Source organism: Apus apus, chromosome 19, assembly GCF_020740795.1.
Source record: "Apus apus isolate bApuApu2 chromosome 19, bApuApu2.pri.cur, whole genome shotgun sequence".
Taxonomy (NCBI): domain Eukaryota; kingdom Metazoa; phylum Chordata; class Aves; order Apodiformes; family Apodidae; genus Apus; species Apus apus.
This window is the reverse complement of record NC_067300.1, coordinates 5,095,943-5,119,565: the sequence shown is the minus strand read 5'-3', so window position 1 is coordinate 5,119,565 and position 23,623 is coordinate 5,095,943. Positions and strand designations below refer to the sequence as shown.

Sequence of the window (23,623 nt, the reverse complement as noted above, 5' to 3'; positions counted from 1 at the left end):
AGAAGTAAAACACTGAAGTAGTAAAATTATGTGAAGGATTTGATGTGAACCTGCATGAAGCAAGGTAATTAAGTCAAGAAAAGGATATAAAAGAGTTTGTAAAGAGATTACAATTAGAGTGTTACTAGTCCTGTTGCTTTGTACTTAGAATAAACAACTACTATTGAATCTTAAATCCCAGTGGAGGTAGATGTGAAGTTTATAGGTGACTACTATATGTGCAGACTATTTAAAAGGCTCATGGTACTTCAGAAATGAGCCTTTTTAGCAATTTATTTTAAGATGGAAGCTGGTAGCTGGTGCTTTGAGTCTGAAGACAGGCTTAGGTAAAGTCTTCACTAAGTTTTGTTTCATTTTAGACAACTTGCAACTTTATAACAAAGTTCTACTTTTCTTTTTTTCCACACAGTCTCTGCAGTACATGTTCTAGATCTTTTTCCAGAGTAAAAGGTTATAAAATTAGGCTTGTGCTTATGCAAACTGTGGCTCCTTCAGTTGGTAGTGCTGAAGCTTCCAACAAATCAGCAAAGAAGTCGGGAGCAGTGATGGGAGGGAAGGTGGAAGGGCAGGGAAGCCACTTGATGGATGTTTCTCCTGCTCTGTGCTCTGGCACATTTTCCACTCTGTAACTGGGACCTGACTATTAATTCCATGCCAATAATTTCCTATCGTTTTCCAATGATTTAGTGATTGTCACAGTTCATGGGGAAATGTGAGGAGTAGGAATTATTTTGTGCTGTTGCTTGGAACCCAAGGCTATATTAGGTGGTCAAGCTTTGAAACCCTGTAGGTGGCTGAATTTCCAGATGGTGGATTTTCAAGGGAAGTGGAATAGGATCTGTGGAAATGCAGAGGAGAAAGCTGGAATTGTGGTGTGCATCTAGGGTGTGATCTACAAACTAGAAGATACTGCTTGTGACATTGCAGGAGTCCCATGTTGAGCCTAACGAATCTCAGAGCCCTTTGGACTTGCTGCTGCATAAGGCTATGGAAAGAGATTGTTTCTGTGGTTTAGAAGCAAAAAGGACAAGAAGGATACGTTTCTCTGATGGGGAACTGAGATATGGAGCTGATGCAACTAATCTTGGGGCTGCAGGAAGGAAAGAACAGCCAGAATCAAGATCAAGTTCACAACTTCTAATCATTAGCCTGATGTGATTGGTCCTTTGAAGTTTGTGTTCTTGTGAAAAGAAAAGATTTGAAGATTTCTTACCTTTTGTTTGATGCAAAAGTAACTAATATTACAGTTTTACTGCAAGAATTTTTACAATGTGATGAGAAAAAGAGCAAATGAGAAACTGAATCACCCGTAACTAATTTTCTCTTATTTCTAGCAAGGGAGTAAACTGACTCAGAATTGGGTGTTCATTCTGACAGCAGTGATGTGCATGATGTTCTCTCCTTGGAGTCCAGTCATTCTTGTATGAAAAGCAGTGAAACAATAAGAACCTAGATTAGTAGAAGTCAATGCTGACACCTGATCATTGATGCTAAGAGACAGATACTGCCTTGAATACATTCTCCAGGCTATTCAGTGATATGAGGAGCAATGAAAAGTTAGGCTAATAAGATGGGTACTTAATCCTAAACTTTTTTTTTTTTGTAGGACCTTAGAAATCAACTGGAGAAATTACATGGTGAAATGACTGAGAAAGAAAAAGCAGTTGAACATCATTACAAAATTCTTTTGAGTGAAAGCAACCAGAAGTTGCAGAGCCAAGAACTAGTTATCAAGCGGCTGACAGACAGTGTCAGTCAAAAGGATCTGCTGCTGCAGGTGGGTGGACTTCAGTTGAAATGGAAAATGGAAAGTTAACATGTGGTTTTGTATGAGGAATTATTACAAAATCACATTTGTGTTTGCTGTTGATTTTGATGACAATCCTTCTGTTTTTGTAACACTGCATTTGCAGAACAGACGTAGCTACAGAGTCTGGCGTTCAGCATGATTTCTTGTTAGGGTTTTATGAAACATGTGGACAGCAGGAGAAGAAAGCTTTACTAATACTTAGGTAGAATTTTCACTGTTGTGGTAAGATACTTTAAAAGCTCTGAAGTGCCCACGATTTGCAGTTTATTGTGTAGAAACACTAACTGAGAAGCTGGTGTAGATACTAAAATATTTTACCTTTTTTGGGTTTTGTGGGGTTTTTTTGTTTGGTTTGGAGCCCATTAAGAATGACTTAAGTAAGAAGGGAGCTGTCTGAGTGTTAGCAGACCCCTGCTCAGGTTTTTATAGCTGGAGATAATAATCCTGAGAAGTGCTCGTGATATTCAACCATCAATGCAAAGGGTCATAGTCAAGGTTGCTCAGTACCTGGAGACCAAGGTGCGTGTCTTGACATCTTGGGTTGTTCAGCCTGGAGAAGAGAAGGCTCCAGGGAGACTCAGAGCAGCTTCCAGTGCCTGAAGGGGCTCCAGAAAAGCTGGGGAGGGACCTGGGACAAAGGCAGGGAGTGAGAGGACAAGGGGGAATGAGATAAAACTGGAAGAGGGGAGATTTTTGTGAGACGTTAGGAGGAAAATCTTTAGTGTGAGGGTGGTGAGACCCTGGCCCAGGTTGCCCAGGGAAGCTGTGGCTGCCCCATCCCTGGAAGTGTTGAAGGGCAGGTTGGATGGGGCTTGGAGCAACCTGGGCTGGTGGGAGGTATCCTTGCCCATGCAAGGGGTTGGAACTAGATGACCTATAAGGTCCTGTCCAGCCACAACCATTCTATGATTGGGTAGCTGGAGAAAGCTTCTGTTTGTTTTGTTTTGCTTCTAGTATGTTAAATTGAGCTCTAATTTTGCAAGGTATGTAAAGAATATGTGCTAGATCATCCTTGGATATTCTCTTCAATTTTGTTTGTTTCTCTATTTTACAGTATAAAAGTAGAGTAAATTCTGTCAAACTGTCTCCTTGTTCTCTTTTCTTAGAAACTTGATGGAACAGTTAAAGAAAAGGATGCAGAATTGCAGGAGCTCCTGAATAAGTACAAGAACCTTCTAAGAGCTAATGAAGAACTTGAACTGAAAAATGAAGGTTTAGTAAAGGAAAAATGTGCTGTGCAGTCTCAACAATCAATCATCAAGATAGCCAGAGAGTTAGAGGTGAGTTTTTCTTAAATAATTTGCAGGTAAATACCTTCAGTTCAAATTGAAGAGAATTTGGACTTTGGCTTCAAAGGTGTGTGCTCATATGTTGTAATTCACCCATGTAGCAAGGGGCTGGTTTTCTTTCATATCAGCACAATATCAAAATGTTCTGTGTTTTTTAAAAGATAACAGTGACTATTAATAATTGTGTCATATGATTTGTATGATTGTGGTGGCTTTGATGTGGCATTGTAGGAGTACATAGTCTTGTACTCTGATGAGTTTAAATGGTATCACTGAATTCTTTCCTCTCAGAAAGTGTGTAAAATGCTTTGCCTGCCATGAAGAGGTAGAGTTTTGTGGTCATTAATGGTTGACATATTTCCCTGAGTGGGAGGGTATCTGTGTTTCTGGAGAGAGGTACAGAGAGAGTTTGTGTCTTTCTGATGGATAAGGGGAAAGATTGCACAGAGCTGGTGACCACAGGTGATAAATGGAGTGTGAGGATAAAAAATATAGGTAGGAGTGCAGATATGTCTAGGGCAAGAAGAAAATTACTTTAAAGCAAAGAAGAAAGGAAATAGTACAGAAGAAGATATATATTTTAAAAGGGGAACAATATATGCCCGCTGTATTTATTTGATGCCATAAATCGAAAAGACTTGTTAGTATCTGAAATCAGATCAAAATTCAGTCTTAAAATGTTGAGTTAGTTCCTTCCCCCTTCACCCCTCCCTTAGGTACTAGCAAAAATAAAAAAAAGGTGCAGTTAAGAAGTTTTCAAATCCCTTGTTGACTCCATCAGTGCCTTTTTTATTATTATGTACAAATTATGGAACAAGCAAGCTGCTTTTGAAGGTACATTTTTTTCTCCTTTTGTGTTGTTTGCAGCCAGTAAAGGCAAAGTAAACAGAACTGGACTAGTATGTAGTAAGGATGGAGAAAGCTACTTTGTTTCTCTTGTATCAGTCATTAATGAGGTTTTCTCAAGGAAATTTAAAATGAAGTGAGTCCATGGCAAAGGAAACATGAGTTCTCTGTCTTGTGTGACATTCTGAGCACACAAGTAATGAGATGCTCAATGTGTTATGGGCACTGTTATTAAACAAGGTAGATGCAAGCACAGGTGGGGTCATGGGTTAGGATAAGCTCAGAGTAAAGGAGCTGCATCCCTGCTTGCCAGGGTGTATCCAAGTGTGTGTGAAGATAGATGCAGGAAAAATAGTCTGAAAGGCTGGGTAGAAACTCGACCTCTGTAGAACAAGCTGCAGTGCATGCGTATAACTTGTGTCACAAAGGGTGATATAAAATCATACAGCATTAATGAAAATAAAACAGTAGCTTTCCTCTCTGCACCTCACTTGCAGTGCAGGTGTATAACCAGGAGAGAGAACAAGCCACTCACAGCACCAGCCAGTGCCCACCCCCTCATCACCAGCTATTCTCTAGGGCTGGTTCACTTTGTGAGTGGGAACAATACCTAATCACAGCTCATTGTCCTCTCAGCTCAGCCTTTGTGTAAGATATCTCCTATAAGAACCCACTTTGGCATATTAATCATAACTTTTTGGACACAGATTAGCCAGAGCTCTGCCCTCATTGGCTGCCTTGGCCTCTTTGATGACTTTGCAGTGCTGCACCAACTCTCAACAAACGCACAGCTGGATCCTCCCCACCAGAGAGAACAGAAACCAGGCTCTTCCAGCCTCACTGATCTTTAAAGTTGAAGAAACTGAATTGAGAGATGCAGAACTTTCTCTCTTTCATCATAGCTTTTAACTTTATTTTAATGTAATGATAAATTTTAAAGCAACCAACATCCAAAGCTCTGCTGGGTGCCTTGGCCAGGCCAGGGAAGATAAATGACAGTTTCTAATTAGAGTTTGGATTCTTGAGCCACTGTCATGGGCTAGGGAGAGATTGTGCAAGGGCACTGATAATTAGGTTAGTCATGCAACTGCTGACTCTGGTATCTGAATTCTTGGAATGAAATACATTTTGCAGCCAAAGAATTTAGAAGTGCAGTGGACTTAATATACTTTTGGAAATTTGAATTGTTTTTGTGCTTAATGCTCTTCTTTCACAACCAATACTCCTATACTTCCTTTTTGTTGGAGCAATTGTTAGGTAAATATATTCCTAACACAGATTTTACTCCTTTCTCATTCTTTCTATGATTCTGATTTTATTACTGAGAAAAGCAGCAAATTTGAGGAGTGGCTCTTGCTCAGTCCTTGAGCTGTGCTTCTGTGTCCTGTTGGGTTGCACGTGGAATCTTGTACCCAGCATGTATTGCAGGGCCCCAGGGATAGGAGTTTTCATTCTAAATTGATTTCTCTAAGTGGAAAAAAAATACAACTCGTGGATTTGCTGTAATGTAGCCTTTCTGTGGTGTTTGGTGTTGGGAGGGGAAGCTTATATACCCCTTGAGGGTGGCGAAGGAAATGCAGGCACAAGGCTGTGTATGATCAGCACATTAGTTGACTTTGGTCAGAATTACTTCTGTTTTTAGAGAGTCAATGCAGTCGAGGACCTGAGGAGTACTGTGGGCATACAGTTGTGATGTCTGATCTGCAGCAGCTGGAGGAATTCCAGTTAATGCCTGGAACTTCCTGATGCAGTTGGAGCACCACAGTTGGTGGGTGTCATGGGAACTGGGGCTGGTGTGGATGTTGCAGGGCTGCTGAAGGGGCTGCAGTCTGCACATTATGGCTGAGTCCTGGTCATGGGAAGTGATGTAGTTGACTTTTTGTTTTGTACAAGTGTCCTATTAAACAGTGATCAGTGTCCTGTGGTTGTTCCTTTTAGTCTCTTGAAATTGATGTGAAGGTAGTTCAATTTCTGATTTAATGAGATGAGCTTATAGCTGAAAACAGCAATCTTTTTTTGTCAGTAGCTCTGTCTTCACACACTTCAAACATGCTGCTTTTGACCTGTGACACTGAGCATGGTCTGGTGGTGGGGATGCATGTGGTTGGTGTGTTTCACCATTTCCATGCTAGCAGAAATTTAATCTTAAAGAGTTAGCCTGATGGGGTGATATTTGGAGACCTGTGTATAGTCCACTAATCTTGCCTCACGTGTCACCAAGAAGGGCTCCAGGTTCCTCAGAGCCATCAGCTTTGTGACATTTTCTGTGGTTGAGGTGACATCTTCTAAAAGTCACCAACAAAGTCTTTTGCTATAGTAATTTTTGTCCTTAGATATATGACTCAGTGGCCCAGAACCATTTTAATCTCACTAGTGAGGGTTTCATTTATAGTAGACTGTGCAGTGTTAGTAAAGGCTACTGCAGTGTTAGAAGAAGTGACTGAATTATGGTACTGGTGGGTGGGTGGATGGATGGATGGGTGAATCAGTGATGAGGTGTAGGTTATGGCCACCTCTCAATCATTCATCCTTCAACCTTCAGAGATTTTGAAATGATCCTGATGCTGGTTGTAAGCAAGGAAGTATTCAGCCAGGCAAGGGATCTTCTGTGACTTTGCCAATAAGTAATTTATTGTGGAGGTATAAACCTTTTACTTTCATTGCTTACAATTTGAGAAACCTTTAATGAAAATAAGTTGTGTTTTCCACTGCTGCTGCTTAGCAATAGTATTTCAGACTTAAATATAGACTTTAATATATTAGATTGCCTCCTTTCACGGGAATATAAATCTTTCCCTGCAATATGGTCCTGGATGTCTTGCAGCTATCTCCTCTAACACATTTTCCCTCACACCATGTGTCAAGAGGTTTAATGTTTCATTAACTCCCACAGCATTATGGTCTATTTAAGTTACAGAGCTGCCTTATGTTTTGTGTACCATTGGGGAGTTGATTGGAATAATTCACTCCTACACTTTATTTAGAAATGACAGTAATAATGTAAAAAAGAAAAAAAAAGAGATGTACATGCTGTGTCTTCTCATCCTTATTCATGAAAGATGGTGAAAAATCAAGAACACTTCTTCATAATTCTGCTAACCTCTACCTAGCGAGTTGAATTTAGAATTTAATAATCTGTGTGTAGCCTGTGACATTTGGAATTGAGAAATGGCTCGTGTCTCCCATTATGCACACACACAAAAAATAATTGGGAGGATTTCATGAGCTTACTGAGAGTTTGGTGCAAATGTAGAACTAAATTAACATGTGAATTCTAAAAGAAACCTAGGAAATGGGAGCATGGTTCAGAGTATAACACTGCTTTGTTAATAAAGCAGCGATAGACCCCGAACAATTGGTGACAACTGTGATCTAATTTCTGTGCCGTAAACTCTTCAGAGTGACAATCCGTTGCTAGTGCTTCAGAAAGAGCTTTTAATTAGGATATAGTTCTGTAGTGTCTTCAGTGATAATTGCAAGGATTGTATCAGACATATGGAAAAGTTCACTAGAACTTTTAACAGACTGTTAACTGACGAAATTAAGGCAAAGATTAATTTCTCTCTGTTGCTTTCTACGTCACTGATCAGGGCCATTGTGATCAAACTTTTCCCAAGTTAAATTGCAGTCTGTGGATTTTGTGTTTAGTGACTGTTCTTGAAAGGCTGAGATTCCAGGACATGGATGAGACTCTTTAATTCAGGCTGTAAGATGTACATTTTTGCACAGGTGATTTTTTTTGGTGAGATTTTTTTGTTATTAATGGACTCTGGGTCAGCCACCTTCATCTTTGTTTCTCTGTACTCAGCAGAAGCCATTGCCACGTGCTCCCCCTCTGCTCATCCAGGTAACAAACTTGATTTGAAGCTCAGTGTTTTGCACTTCATGAGCAGGACAATATTTAATGTCAAAATTGCAGTACAACCTGGAAGCATTTGCTAGAATACAGCTGCCATTAGGAATGATGGCAGGTGAACCAGAGTTGTACAGAGGCAAGGTCACTTCTCCAAAGAATCTGGAGCATCAGGTGGTAGAAGCTGCTCTTTCTGCAGTAAGAGCTGGCATGCAAATTACCTTAACGGGAGTAATTTGATCAAAACTTGATTACACTTGCAAAAGATTATTTAATGTATTTGCTAGCATGCTGGGAGGTATGAATGTAAATAATTAAAAGTAAACAACAGTTGTCCTTGCTTTTGTGCTGTTTACTTTGCAGAATACTGAATTTTTCAAATTAGCAGAGTCTTTGCATCATTAGTGTGAATTAACGACATTCTACCTGAGCTGAATTTTTGTTACAGTTCCTTCCTTAAGAATTGCAATTGGAGTAATAACAGCTGCTTAAAACTCCTGGGTGTAGATTTCTTCCTTGTTAATGATCTGTTCACTAATGATTTAGTATCTCTTGAGAGTTTAGTTTCCAGTCCTGAGGTTGTAATATGGAGAAAATGGATTTATTTTTCATTCTTGCTCTCTGGAGTTACCGTGTCGTCCTAGAGCCATAACATTCCCCCTTAGCTGGGGCACAGTTTTTTGTTCTTCTGCAAGAGAAAACAGAGAAGCAACAAGGCCTACTGTTCTTCTCAGAGGCATAGTCTGACATGAATGCAGCTGAATTTGCTATAGATATCCCAGTTATTTCTCTTCTGAGAAAACTTACTTATGTCATAAATGCAAGCAAATACTCCTTTAAATAGCTGCATTTCTTGCCTCCTGCTGAAAAAGTGGCTGTGTTGTTGTTTTGGAGTGAAAAAAAGTCTTGAAATTAGTGGATCCTTGCTGAGAATGGAGCATAAGTGTCTGGATTTATTCTAATAATAATAATACACTTCATGTGAGCAAGACTGCAGGTAAACAAGTCTCTTCTCTTTGCACAAGTAAAGCAGCAGCTTGTAGTGACCAGCTGAGTGTGCAGGAAGCTGACTTGATGAGAGAGTATCTGACATGTTCATCCTGTATTTGTCAGCTCAACACAGTTCGTTTTGTTTGGAAATGGAACAGGATTTGCAGAACCCTCCCCCCAGGGAAGGCAATTTTATCCAGAATACGGAGAGAACTGTTAGGACAATGTTCTAAAATGTGTGCTTGGAGCTTGGGCTTCTTTCCTTTCCCTTCTCTCCCTTCCCCTCCTCTGAAATAGCCACCTGCCAGGTTGTTCCTGGGTCATTGAGTTGTAAATTTGGGAAATAAGGATGCTAGGGAGGAGGGAAAGCTTTTCAGACTGTGATAAAAAGGATGAACTGCTGTTTAGATACAGGACTTGCTTATGGTAGGAAAAGAGTGAAACATGATTTGCCTCCTTTAATAATACCTGGTTTTAACTAACATGAAGAGTTCCCAGATTGATATTAAGCTTTGGAGCTGGACAGTCCTGGTCTGCAGGTTTGGATTTCTGCTTCTTTCATGTTTCTTTCAGAGCAGAAGTGTACACATCGTTGTAGACCTGCAAACTTAAAAATTACATTGTAAGCTGAGTCTGCTCTTGTTTTAATTTAGGAAAATAAAGAAGCTGAATATGAAAAGCTGATCCTTGCTTTAAGAAAAGAACAAAATATTTATTCTACACTAGTGAAGACCTTCAAAGAATCAGACAGGTAAGTACTTTTTCTGTTTTGGTGGATAATCTAAAACTCATAGGGCAGAAGTTAGAAGTGAAAACAGTCTCATCAAGGAAGACTTGAACCACCAGAGTTTTGGGCAGCTGATAGACAAGCCCTGCAGAGAAACTCAGCTTCCTCATTTGTGTAATTGCCATCAGCAGTGACACGGATTTTAGGCAAACATGTTTGCCTGCTGACATATCTTCTTTTAGACGTTACTCATTTCAAGCAACCTGGATGATTATTTTTCAAAATAAGCTACTGGATGTCAGGACCAAGACATTTCTTGTCTCTCTAAGCAGGAAATCGGGGCTTTTTCTTATAAAACCTTTAAGTCATGACAAGGAGTAAACGTGCCTGCTTAGCTTCTAGTAACATGTTGGTTTGTTTTGATTCTTAATTTTTGTGCTGAGCACGTAAGAGAGCTCTCTCTTCAAAGATACTCCTGAGTGAGGGAGAATTGGTTAAAACAATAGTTTCTTGTGCAGGAAACACTGACAACAGCACAGTTGTCAGAAGACAAACTGAGAGTCTTTTCATACCTGCTGCCTTTTCATTAAAGTGTTTCTACAATATGCTATTATTCTCGTGCAAATATGATGTGCTGTATATTCCTGTGTAGTGTCTTGTAAGACAGATTTAAATTTTTTTAAAAGACTCTTGAATTCTCTGCCATTTAGTGCAGTGGAAAATTGAAAATTCTGCAGCAGCTTCATTTATCTTAAAGTGACATCCTGAGTGAAGCAAATGTGAAAATAAATAATACAGTGAGTTCAAGAATACCTTGTTATTTGTTATTAAATTATATCATATCATTTTCTTACATTTCAGTTTTTAGTGTACTTAAGGGTTTGTATGGACTGATCAGAACAGTCTTGTTGATGCTGCTGAAGGATGTGGGGAAGATGTAGCAAGGGGACAGGTAGAGGTGCAGACAACTAAAGGAAGAGCTTCAGTGGCCACCTTGGAAGAAAGCTGCTTACAGAATTAGTCCACACTGACAAATTATCGTTTGTAAGCTTTGGCATTTATACTCCATTGAGATAATTGAGACATTTTTGACCTTAAAAGGTCTTTTTACAGACTTTCAGATAAATGAAAAGATAGAAGATTTACTTGTGTCTGGGTCATATTTGCAATGAATCACGATTTTTAAATTGTTTTCTTAATTGGAACATTAGGTGATAAAATATAGTTCTGTAGCAAGGAAACAAAGTTTCCATGGTCACTGGATAATGGAATACACAGACCCATCAGTGTTATGTGATAGTGGCATTTTTCTGGCTTACTTTTCAGAAATTATCAACTTTGATTTTCCTTAAAAAGAATTACACAAAAGTTGGCTGGCAGAATATATCTGTCAGGTTTAAGCTGGCTTACAAGCAGCACAGCTCAAGACAGCAAGAGAAGGACATATATGTGAAGCTCTAGTCTTCTTGTTCTCTGTAGGGATGTGTTTATTCTTATGCATCAAAATGATGTGGTGAAAATCAGTTAATGTGAAATAGGGGCTTTGTGGAAGCCCAGATGTATGAAAGATGCTGTGGGACACAACAAAATACTTATATTTGAATCTGCAAGTAAATCAATCATTCAGCCTGGAGATGAGAAGGCTCCAGGGAGACCTTAGAGCACCTTCCAGTGCTTGAAGGGGCTACAGAAAAGCTGGGGAGGGACTTGGGACACAGGCAGGGAGGCATGTGATGAGGGGGAATGGATTAAAACTGGAAGAGTCCCCTCTTTAGATTTAGATGAGACATTAGGAAGAAATTCTTTAGTGTGAGGGTGGTGAGACCCTGGCCCAGGCTGCCCAGGGAAGCTGTGGCTGCCCCATCCCTGAAAGTGTTGAAGGGCAAGTTGGATGGGGCTTGGAGCAACCATGGGAGGTGTCCCTGCCCATGCAAGAGGTTAGAGCTAAATGATCTATAAGGTCCCTTCCAACCCAAACCATTCCATGATTCTATGATTCAATATTTTTTTCTCCTGTTTTTTAACAGCATAAACAGTTTGCAAACAGAACTAAACAGCATTTTCATGTTGCGAAAACAACTAGAAGAAGATGTTTTAGCCAACCGGAAGCTGCAGAAGGTCTTAGAAGGTCAGATTAAGGACATTAAAAACCAACAAGGTTTGTATACGTGTGCAGCTCATCCCTTTCCTCGACCTTCTTGCACAAAAGAAAACTGGTTTTATTCCAGTGTGTTTGCTGTGATGGTGAGGAAATGTTTGAGAGTAGAAGAAGGTGTGAGAAGACTTCTTTTCAAGTGTCTATCCTGAGAATTATTGTAATAGAACATCTCTGAGCAATCAGGGCATCTACTGAGGGACAGGTTTTCTCTTCCCGTGCAGCTAATGTTCCTAATTCTATTGCAATTCTGCTGCAGTGATAATTTCCTGCTGGATTCAACTTTGTACCTGTAGGATTTAGCATTTTCTGCAGAAGTCAGAGAATCCCATCTTTGAATAGATCTGTGGCCATGGGATCACTTTCTGGCCATGGAATGTGATTGTTTCACAACATATTGGTAATGAGCTGGTGTCTCAGGAGATGGCTTGACTCCTCCTATCAGAATAAATATTTCCAGAGAAAGAAAACTCAGCCAGAGGTTTTGTTATTTTGTAATTCAGAAGCAGCAGGGCTTTTAAATACAACTTATCTTTTAGCTTTTTTTTATTGTACTACTCTGGTGGTTTTTTAGTATATACTTAGATATAGAAAAGAATAATATGAGTGTTGTTAAATATAGTTTACTGCATATGTACAGATGTATGTTTTATCCCATAAGGGATATATAAATAACAATAAAGCCTGTTCCCTTACCACTTTCAACTTAGGTTTTCAATTTTAGCCTCAGTCCCTTGACAGCTCTGCTCAGTGAGAAGGGAAGATCCTGCCATTTCAGTTTCCAATCTCGGGAGCACAGAGATGAACAGCCAGGGTAGACTTAAGGGGTCTTGTGAGTACTCCTGGTTCTCAAGAGCAGTTGTATTGAGGAAGAGGATGTTAGGAATGAAGACTGTGGAAATTAGTAATCATCTGTGAAGTTCTGGGTCCTTGCAGCAGTCAAGGGATCAGTGTCAGAGCCAGGAGTAGGATTTGGATGTCTCTTCTTTGTCCTAATTTAGATATGCTTTCTCTCTATCTAATGAGATACGTGCATAGAATTAACTGCCATCTATATTGTAAATGAACAGGTGTTTATTGAAATATAACCAACCATTCCTGCAGTTGGAGGGGAAGTAAATAAGTAGCTATGTTCAATTCAATTAATTCAATCTTTTGACCCAAAAGCATAATAAATTCAGTAACTTTGTCTAACCAAGCTTTTTGCCTTGACACCTTCAGTTCATGTTAATAAAAATATAGTTAAAACAGAATAACTATTCATCCTTTACTTATCCTTCCTAAAAAATATTTCTAATTGCAATGTTAAATACACAAATTATAATTCAGAATTAGGTTCACAACTCATGCTGATAAGCACAGAAAATAAAGCCACAGAAAATACAGTGTCTGTGTGTCAGGAGCACAAAGAAATACAAGGACAAAATTGGTTGAATGAAGCAGAACTCTTATTTTGGGGGATGAAACAGTTTAACTGGCCTCCCACAGACCTACTAGTAGGTTCTATTTGAAAAGTCCTGCCTTTGTATTTTATGCTGTGTTTTCCTGCAAACAGAGTTTCTGAAGTAATTCCTGTCCCTGGTTATTTTGACAGATGAAACACTCTCTTTCTGTGGAGATCAAACATCTTATATGAGTATCTGTTTAGGAGAGCAGGATCATTCAGGCCTACAGATAGACCATCTGTCTCTTGAAGAACTGAAGAAAAAGGTATTGATGTTTTTGTCATTTGCTGTTTCTCGTGGCTTAATTCTGCTTCATTTATAGTTCGTGCATCTCACAAAAAGGTTTATTTAGGTACAGTTGGGTAGTGCTGAAGGGATTTGAAGGTCTCATCTCTGTGGTTTGTGATCCGTCTTTTAGGAACTATTTCGTCTTTGTTTTACACCACATGAGCTTTGGAGCTAGCTGAAGGATAGGTGGCTTGCTGCAAAGGTTTTATGATAGTTAGATTCAAGTTTCAGACTCAATGCCATAATTTAGTCATCATGAATTATACCCACCATGAAGAAAAAGTTTTGTAGCAAGTATTCCACAACGTGTATTTCATGCACATTTGTTAATCATGAAGATGGCTGTGGGGTCTGTAATTTATATGTCTGTATAGCACATTGCATCCCAGGCTTTGCAAGTCTTTTGATAAATATGACATGTTATAAAATAAACCTGAGGTAGGTTAATGTTATCTCCGTTCTATGTAAGGAGAACTGAAATTCACACAGATTACATGTACAGATGATTGTCAGACAATAAATCAGTATCGGAGCTCAGGAACTTGTTCTTCTGACTCCGTATCCTTTGCAGTGAGCTCTGGTCCAGGCTCTAATCTATTATAAGGATTTATTTTGAATATGGGAATTTGGGAGTGAACACAAGTGATTTCTTATGACCAGTAGGCAAGTGTTCAAAATCTAGGGGTGGGTAATCTGAAGGTGAGAGGTTTGCCTTACACTGAACGGGTGTCGATCAGGAGAGGCGCAGATTGTGTCCCAATCCCATTCTGGGTTTGTACCACTTCTACCTCTTAACATGTTCAATAGATTCAGGGTCACTCATCAGCAAAATACATTTATAGACCATTTCTTACTTGAAAAAGGGTTTGTAGACCTGAAAGTTGGGCTGTTTTTCCAAATATATTGATTGGTCTAAAAAAAAAAAAGAGAATTATTTTCTTCTGCAAACATTGCCTTCTTGGTGTCCTACAGGAGTCTGGAACAGTCAGGTCCCAGAGTTTTGAACATGATTGTCCATTCAGATTTTGTATCTGTGCAACTACTCAGAATGATTGTGGCTTATAAAGGGTGTTTGAAATGGAAGAGCAGGTTGTTTCTGAATGCTGCTGTTTCCCTTGCACTAAACTATTTCCTCTTCAATCAGCCTGTTGCTGTGAGGTGCACTCTGGATTCTTCTTGTTACTGAGTTGTGAAACTTGGTACCTCAACTTCATAATGTCCTTGGAAATGGCAGTCTTACAAGTTAAGATTTCTTGAACACTGACTCACTAATACATCATCACGTTTTCATACAGAGGGAGATTGCCTCATGAGCAGATACAGAAGCCCAGGTTTCCGACTCTGCAGTTTAGATTTTGCTGGAGATTTGTATCATCATTTGTTTACCTACTGGTATGGATGTTAACAGCTTGCTTGTTCTTCCTTTGGCTATTTAGGTCACTGATCTTCTCTTGATGGTTAAAGATCTGCAGTCAGTCAATCAAGAACTTAAGAAGAAACACCTTGGACTTTGTACAACAGATTCTCAAGAGAGGGAGGCACTAAAAATAATAAACCAGAGTGAGGTAGGTTTTCTGTGTTCAAGTAGAGAGTCTGACTCTCACATCTGACAGGCCTTGGGGAATCACATCAGTACAGAATGGCTGTAAAACTCTTGGGGCTTAGGTTGCTAATTCCTTATAATAACTTCTTCAATTACTGATGTAAACAACTTTGAATGTTAGCACATCAGTGAATCAGCTCAATTCAGTGACGTCAAGTTGATTTTAAGGTAACAACAACGTACACATTGAAATATTAACTGGGTCTGTGATATGCATGCTTTGCCAATTGAAAAGAGAGGAAATAGTTAATTTTACAAAGAAGCAATATCTGATATTACATTTTAGCTATTGCTGAATGTCTGCTATCTGCTGTTCAAGAGTCATTCTCATGCTGTGTCTAATTCTGTAAGAGCTTAGTTCATGTCTCTTCTGCATCTACAGAACAACTGGGGTTCACCATGGCCAAAAAAGAAAAAGCAGCATTTTGGGTCACTCAGATACAGGGTTGCTCCTTTATGTAGACTATAGCAGTATATGAAGAAGTGGCCAGCATTGTGATAGATTGCTGAGAGGTGCAAGAAAGTAATTATTGCTGGACTTCTCATTCTTTTGCCTAAAGCCAGGACTGTTTTTAGCTGTGGGGAAGGTCTTGCCATAATGCTTGGATGAGAAGCATTTTGGGTGCTGATTCCCAAGTATGTGTGAATCATGAAGCATGTTCAGGAGGCTCTGGTAGATTATAGTGAACCTTCTAGCTTGTTATAAAGTATTAATTGGAATGTGGCTGGTAGTACTTTACATTCTGTTGTGATTTTTACTTTCAGTTACATTGTTCTTGTGCACCACATATTGAACAGGAAGGTAAAAATACAAAAGGAATAATCATGGTGCTAGTGTTTTCTGTGTTGAATTTCTAAATCTGGATTAAACTCAAAAAGAACAAAATATTAGGAACAGTTTGAGTCAGATCTGTGTAGGGATTGCCTAATTTTAGAACTGGGACCGTGGTGTTGATGATTTTTCTGGAAAAAGGGTCACTTCTTTCACCCTATGGGAACAATCTACAGAAATGACAAAATCTTCTTGCTTTTTCAGTTTTAGGGTGTAATCCTGTTGCCTTTCATTGAAATATTTTTGAAATCCTAGATAGACTATCAGGGGTGCCATGGCTTTTATTAAAATAATGAATTGACATGTCACTGTAATAGGTTTGCACGGAAAGCTCGTGGCCAAGCTTTTTCAGAGTTCATCCACTTTCCAATTCACATTTTTAGCAATTTGCCTCCTCACCCTGCAGAGGGTGCTGTACTCCCACTGATGCATCCTGAAGGAATTCGTGCCCTGTGCTAAGATTATCATGACAAGATACTGTGCACTGCTGTTTTTGTCCCAGCATGAAAAGAACATAGAGGGCTCCTGACTTAGGGAGCTGTCTGCGTGGGATTAGATGTAGAATGACAAAGAGTGAAGCTTGTAAAATAGAAATAAACTCAAAATTCTGATAAAGGAAATAGGAATGTGCCAGAATCAAAATAGTATTATGGAGCTCAAATTTTAAAGGATCTGTAATTAAAAGTTTTTAGTTTAAAAGGCACCATTTCATCAGTCTGGCCAATAAGTGCCTCCCTGATTTTGGGTTATAGATTGTGACAACACTGTGTTTTGCATATTAATAACTATTGTCAAAAAACCTCTAAGCTCTGTTTTTTGGTGTGTATTTTGGGCTACAATTTGTGGGTAGGGAGTGTTGAGGTGACACTAACATATGTGCTCTAAGAGGGGTTTAGACAGCCTCAGGGAGATGTATCCTTCAAAGGTTCTTAAAATGAACCCATCTCTTTTTATTTCCTTCACAAAGCCAGAGCATGAATCAGATCAATCTGCATGTTGGTGCCTCTGCAGGGCATCTCCCAGAGGTCTGACAGCCTCTAGTCCTCTAATCCTTGGCTTCATGTTTGGAAGAGAGGGAGAAGGAGGAGAGAAAAAGGTTGTTTTTGTGCTGTCCTCTGAACATCTGCTTCCTCTGAGAGAAGCAGCCTCAGTGATTTCAGCCTTCAGGGCTCCAGGGATCTTTGCAAACCAAGCATATCAGTGGTTCATTTAGGAAAAACATTCTCAAGGTTTTCAGTCTCCAAGGAAATACTTAAAACAGGCAGCTTACTCTTGGTAGACTTTTTTTTTTCTTTCTGGCCTTAAGACACTTATTTTCTTTTAATATTTTGTTGAACATTAGGCTGTATTCCCTGAAGCACAGAAAGTTTCTTTTCAGCCTGTCAGAGACTGTAGAATCAGCCTCAGACTGCAGTGTTTTGTTGTAAGGGTGGGCCAGAGCCTGGTGGTCTTAACTAATAGTTTCATTCCAAGAAACATCTCTTACTACCCCAGATACTGACCTGGGAAAAGCAAACACTAAACAGTGTTAAGTCACAAAAGGTACTTGCACTGGGTAAATAAGTTATATATGCAAATGAGTTCAATTTTAATACAGAAAAGCAGGGTTTGACCTGAAGATACCCATGGAAGATTAAATCCTAACATTTTGTTTTATAATGGGTAACATTGTTGGGCTTTTGGCATTTCATGATTACAAAAGAATCACAGGATAGTTTGGGTTGGAAAGGACCTTAAAGATCATCTGGTTCCAACCCCCTGCATGGGCAGGGATGCCTCCCACCAGCCCAGGTTGCTCCAAGCCCCATCCAACCTGCCCTTCAACACTTCCAGGGATGGGGCAGCCACAGCTTCTCTGGGCAACCTGGGCCAGGGTCTCACCACCCTCACAGGGAAAATTTCCTCCTAATGTCTCACCTAAATCTCCCCTCTTTCAGATTTGATCCACTCCCCCTCATCTCATCACTCCATCCCCTTGTAAAAAGTCCCTCCCCACAAAAAGCTACCTTTTTATAATGCATGTCCTTGCTACACTCCATAATCCTACCTGTGTCTTTCTCTGGTTTTCAGATTGTCTTTGCTTTGTGTTGTCATAGAAAACCAAGTTTGAGTGAAAAATCCAAAATAATTCTAATGTGACTCGAAAGTTATTTTTCAGTAGTTTCAAATATTGAAGTTTCAGAACTTGACTATTAGAAACTTCTAATAGTAAAAGACAAATATATTAATATGCTGCAACATTTGGTTTCTGCCTTTTAAAATTCATGTTTAAAACCATTAGAGTTGCTTATATTGCTGGGGATTGGAAGATCAAAAGGCTTTCCTCATTTATTTCATATATATGCATGCATACATTCTATGAATACTCGACTGAAAAATCAAACCCCCCACATGCACTCAATTCCCAGCATTCTTAGGAAGCAAAAATAATGCTCCCTGCAGAATCCTGTCTGCCTGGGATTGGACTGACAAGCTGTGAGCCAACTTGCCAGCATGTGATGCTGGGGAAGGAGGTTCCTCTTTTCATGTCTTAAGTCTCAGCGCTGAATTGTGTATCCATCCAAGCTATAAATATCACATCCATGACCCCTAGACACCAGATTCTTCCAGTCTGTCATCTGAGTCTCTGTACCTATAATCTCATTTAGTTATGCTCAAGATTCTGCTTTTCTTGACTGAAAGTAATTTTTCTTTAGCCCAAGCTACACCAAAATCTGACTGTTCTACACAGCAGTGGTATATTATTGTCACAAGTGCTTTAAGATTAACATTTGTATCTAATGCAAGTTTGAATCCCCTGTGCTGTGTCCTCCCTGTGGTTTCAGCATATTAGGCAGAGAATCATTCGTATTTACAATCACTGTCCCATGTTTCAACTATATAATGAGATTCTAGCAGCAAAGATCTTAAATAACTATCTCGATTAGATTGGGAAATGTTGCTATAAACCAAGATGATATAAATGTCTGATCTGGTCTTATCACAGGGGAGTGGTGGAACATGGTAACTGCAGGTCACTCGTGGTGGGTCCCAAAGTGGGATGGAAGATTGTCCTTTTGTTGCCTGGCAGGCTGTGCCAGAATGTGGCTACTGAATGTCAGAATTCTTTGACAATACGAGGTTTTCTTATCTCAGAATCACAGAATGGTTGGAATTGGAAGGGACCTCTGGAGATCATCTAGTCCAACTCCTGCTAGAGCAGGATCCCCTAGAGCAGATCCCACAGGAACATATCCAGGCAGGTTTGGAATGACTCCAGGGATGGAGACTCCACAACCTCCCTGGGCAGCCTGTCCCAGGGATGTTACCCTCAAAGTGAAGAAGGATTTTCTTAAGTTAAACCTTCTGTGTACCAGTTTGTGACTGTTGCCCCTTGTCCTGTCACTGGACACCGCTAGAAGAGTCTGGCCCCATCCTCCTGACACCCCCTGGAGATATTTATAGGCACTAATGAGATCCCTCCTCAGGCTCCTTCTCTCTCAGCTGAGCAGCCCCAGCTCTCCCAGCCTTTCCGCACAGGCAGAGGCTCCAGCCCCTTCACCATCTCGGTGCCCTGTGCTGGACTCTCCCCAGTATCCATATCAAACCAACACAGGCAAGGTTAAATTCTCTCCTCTGCATCCCGGGAAACTGAGTAGAGGGGGTGAGTTGTAAGGGAGATGAAAATGTTCTCCATGAGATGAGTGTAGGTGCATCAGAATCCAACCTCCCTGCTATGAGCAGGTGGGACACCTCCCACCAGACCAGGCTGCACAAGCCTCATCCAACCTGCCCTTGAACACCTTCAGGGAGGGGTCATCAACAGCCTCCCTGGGCAACCTGTTCTAGTGCCTTACTACCCTCATGGTGAAGAATTTCTTCCTGATGTCTAACCTAAATCTCCCCTCTTTCAGTTTAAAACCATTACCCCATGTCCTATCACTGCCCTCTCTGGTGAAAAGTCCCTCCCCAGCTTTTCTGGAGCCCCTTCAGGCACTGGAAGGTGCTCTAAGGTCTCCCTGGAGCCTTCTCTTCTCCAGGCTGAACACTCCAACTCTCCCAGCCTGTTCCCAGAGCAGAGCTGCTCCAGCTCTCTGAGCACCTTCATGGCCCTTCTGAGAGGTCCTGTGCAGAACAGGCAAAATGATTTTTCTGTTTTTGGAACTTCCAAGGAGAAAGGGTTAAATAAAAATGAAAGAATGTATAAGATAAAGTTTCACTGCATTTAAGATGAGTAATTCCTGTTTTTTATATTAATTTCCTTTGATCTTGTTGAAGAAATCTAATTCAATGTTTGTTACTTTGTACTACAGGCTTTTTTTGTTTTTCTTTTAAGACATGCCACTGACTTATTTATGCATGTTTCATATCACAGTATTATTTTTTTTTTTGTGCTACATTTTCACATCATTCCATACTTTGTGTAGTGTCTTGCAATAACAGAGGAGCCTGTGATGCAGACTGAAGGTGGTGACAGTGACAGGAAGATGCAGAAGAGTCAGTTTCCTGAGAGGGTCAGTCAGGTAGGACTCCACTCTGGGTACCTTCTGTCTCAGTCTCCCCCCTTTCTGCATGCCTTTAAAAATTCTTGTTTTCTTAGGACACAAAGTGTTTTGCCAACAAAGCATATTTTCTTGCTATCTGATTTTGCTTTCAGCTAATTGCTATCCTAAAGAGTTTCTGAAAGCTTGTTCCTGTATTTTTCTGCTGCCAGGGATTTTCAGTCAGGATAACTTTCCTTCTGGTTTTCTCTTGTTTGAGTGCTCATTGTCTTCCTAAATGGAGATGACAAAGTCCCTTCAAATTGTGATTACAATCTGATCTTCAGCCTCCATTGCAGTCAGGCCTGGAGTACAAACTGTAGGAGATTCTCTTGCTGCTATGATTGAGGAAAAAATACTCTAGATCCTTCTTGGGCATTGAAATATTTGGTGTCTTGGTATCTTGTTGACTGTGTTGTCATATGTACATGAGTCTGACATCCTCTTATTGTATTATTCAAAAGCCCTGTGGGATCATAACATAATTCAGGTTGCAAGAGGATCACAGAGTTCAACTAAAGTTGAACTTTCTGGTTTAAAAATTATAACATGCTAGAATATAACACAGAATAGGGCATTTTAATCAGTAATGTGGAAGAATAATGTTGTGTTCTTTGAAATTTGTAATTTCTGTCTTTTCTGTTTGCTAGGTGTGCCTTCAGGTGTCTTTGGATTTCCCTTCTGAGCTGGGTAAGCAGGTAAGTGATGTCTTGTAAAGGTTCTCCTAACTTTTAAACATCTTAATCTCTCCCTGATGTAAATTCTCATGTAATTGATGCCAAAGAGGACACACAAAAAAGGCTGGCAGTTGGTAAAGACTTTCAAATTGCATCCTGTCCTGCCCATCAGGGCTTACATCTGGAGCCTCCAGGACAGAATCTGCCACTGTAAAGACAGATAATTCAAAGGTGAACTAATAAAAAATCAGCTGCAATCCACAGGCAACATTCCAGAGGTCTCATGCCTCTTCACAGATAAAAACCTTCAGGGAAATCTACTTACTACTAAACAACTGATCACTATGAATTAATCATATGAAATAGATGTTAATTAGTTTTTCTATTAATATATAGTAAGTGAAATGTCTGTGGCTGCTTCTTAATGTAGATCAAGAGCATCAGGAATTACAGAACCCAATTACAAAGAGATTACAGCCCTGAATGTAGTAGAACATTGCATTCCTGTGTAATAAGAACATGTTTGCAATTTTTTAACAGATAACTCCATCAGGCTGTCCAGAGGGTTTCTGCAAAGACAGGCATCATTGGAGCCCAAAGAAGCCTCAGTTTGAACAAGATACAAATGACAAACAATTGGGCAGAACAGGAGGGTGTGAGCATGAAACAGAAGAGAAGTTGCTCAAATCTCTTTTGAGAGAAAACAGAACATCTGTACTGGCATCTAGGTAAGTGTGAGGGATGTGCACTGCTTGTGACAGTATTTCTATTTGAGAAGAGAATAAAGTCATTTTGCTAAAGTGAATTTAGATAATGGCACTGTCTAATTTACCTGAGAGACTGACAAGGTGCCTTCAGAGCCATTTTAGTCTATCATGCAATTAGGTAATTAGGAAACATGTTATCAGTAGAAATCCTTATGAAAAACCCATTACAAGAAAAAAACAAAACCTCCAAACTTACTGATACATGGAGCTTTACTGAAGGGACTGATTGTTTGCAGGATGGGGTCTAGCAGTGTTAAAGGGCTCAGGTGATAATGGATGGTACTTTTTTTTTTAAATAAAGTATCTGAGAGCACAGGCCAGTGAAATGATGAGGTGGTGCAGGGGGTGTCACTGGACTGGTGGAAAAATTATAAGTGTAAGGAAGTGAGGGTGGAGGAAATGGAGTTCAAATGACTCCTTTACAGGGTTAATTTTGAATGGAAATCACTGGACACTTGGTGGCTTTTGCAATTTTCATCTGGACTGTTAGGACAGAGGTTTGCTCTCTCTCAGCAGCTGAGCATGTCTGGGCCCATGTCCTGCAGTTGACTAATTAGTTTGTAGGACTGTGCTGAGAAGATCTGTGTTTTAAGTACTTAGGTCACTTCTCGTGCAGGAGAGAAGTCTTGTGGAAATAAATCTGTGTAAGCCCTGGTGTAACCAGTGTTCTTCTAGTGTGTGTTACCCTATGGTATGATCAGTTCCCAGCTGGAATGCTCATTTCCACAGAAACTGGACAGTACCAAGCAAGAAAAGTGTGTGTGCAAAAACCACACCCCAATTAGTTTTATTTCCCCCAATTTCATCCTTCCACTCTGTCACCATTTGACTCAGGTTTGACAATAATGCTCTTGATCCCCTCCCACCCAGGTAGGGAAGGAGAGAGAGAAAAAGAGAGAGACTTGGCTGGATTGAAAATTAAACTCCACAGCTTTAATTAAACACTAGTGATATGAGAAAATATATACAATTATATACAAATGTGTTCAGGAAATGTACAAAACCCCTATTGCCTCCTCCCACCCCCAGCAACTCCCACAGTACTCTCCTGAGCTGCAAACAGTCCCAAAAAGTTCCAGAGCTGCTGTTGGAGGGAGAGCAGAGTGATAAGGGTCAGGAGATGCACAGCCTGGGGGTTGGTGGTGATGAATGGACAGAGTCCTCCCCAGACACTGGCCATGGATGGAAGAGAAGGGAAGAAGAAGCAGGAAGGAAGTTGTCTTCTGTGATCTCTGACCTTCCTCTGAGCTTATGTAGATATATGGGATGGAATATCTCTGGCCAATTTTGCTGTCTGTCTAACTCAGCCTCCTATGGGGAGCTCATAGATCTCCCTGTAGTGTCTGAGCTGGAAGAGTAAAGGTGTGAAGACCTTTAAACAGACCTACTGCTTGAAGACCCAGCAGCTAGAAGAACATTCCACCCTTTCAGTCTTAGTTGGAACACTCTTCTACTAGTTAAAAGAAAGCCCACTGAAGGAAAAAAAATCAGTAAAAGGAAAATTGGCTTCATCCTGGCTCAAACCAGGACACACTACTTAATCTCCTGGTTGGAAACTGAGTTAGAGCTTCGCTGGAGCTCGTTCTCCTTTCCTTTCCCTAGTTCTCTTCACACTGTAATGACCATCTACAGCATTCCAGGACCTTTTTCTATGCCCATCAGTGCTGCTCCTTCAGCTCACCATAGTGGACTCTGGAGAGCCCTTCCATGGATTGTGCTCAGCAATGCTGGTAGCAAAGTATCCCGGGGAATGACACAAACCAAATCCTTTATTTCTGTGTTCAACATGCACTGTGCTTGACTTTACTCAAGCACTTCTGT

The 23,623-nt window shown here is 40.2% G+C and overlaps 1 protein-coding gene across 8 annotated transcripts in view; it reads left to right on the top strand.

The window, feature by feature from the left end:
* CDK5RAP2 (CDK5 regulatory subunit associated protein 2) overlaps window positions 1–23,623 on the top strand; it is an 81,019-nt gene that overhangs the window by 21,297 nt on the left and 36,099 nt on the right. For all 8 annotated transcript variants that reach the window (XM_051636277.1, XM_051636274.1, XM_051636275.1 and 5 more), the window contains 9 exons: window positions 1,607–1,777; window positions 2,917–3,090; window positions 9,442–9,539; window positions 11,543–11,673; window positions 13,265–13,380; window positions 14,840–14,968; window positions 20,245–20,340; window positions 21,009–21,056; window positions 21,576–21,763. In XM_051636277.1, coding sequence (XP_051492237.1) covers window positions 1,607–1,777; window positions 2,917–3,090; window positions 9,442–9,539; window positions 11,543–11,673; window positions 13,265–13,380; window positions 14,840–14,968; window positions 20,245–20,340; window positions 21,009–21,056; window positions 21,576–21,763 — 1,151 coding nt within the window. The remainder of the gene's footprint in view (window positions 1–1,606; window positions 1,778–2,916; window positions 3,091–9,441; window positions 9,540–11,542; window positions 11,674–13,264; window positions 13,381–14,839; window positions 14,969–20,244; window positions 20,341–21,008; window positions 21,057–21,575; window positions 21,764–23,623) is intronic.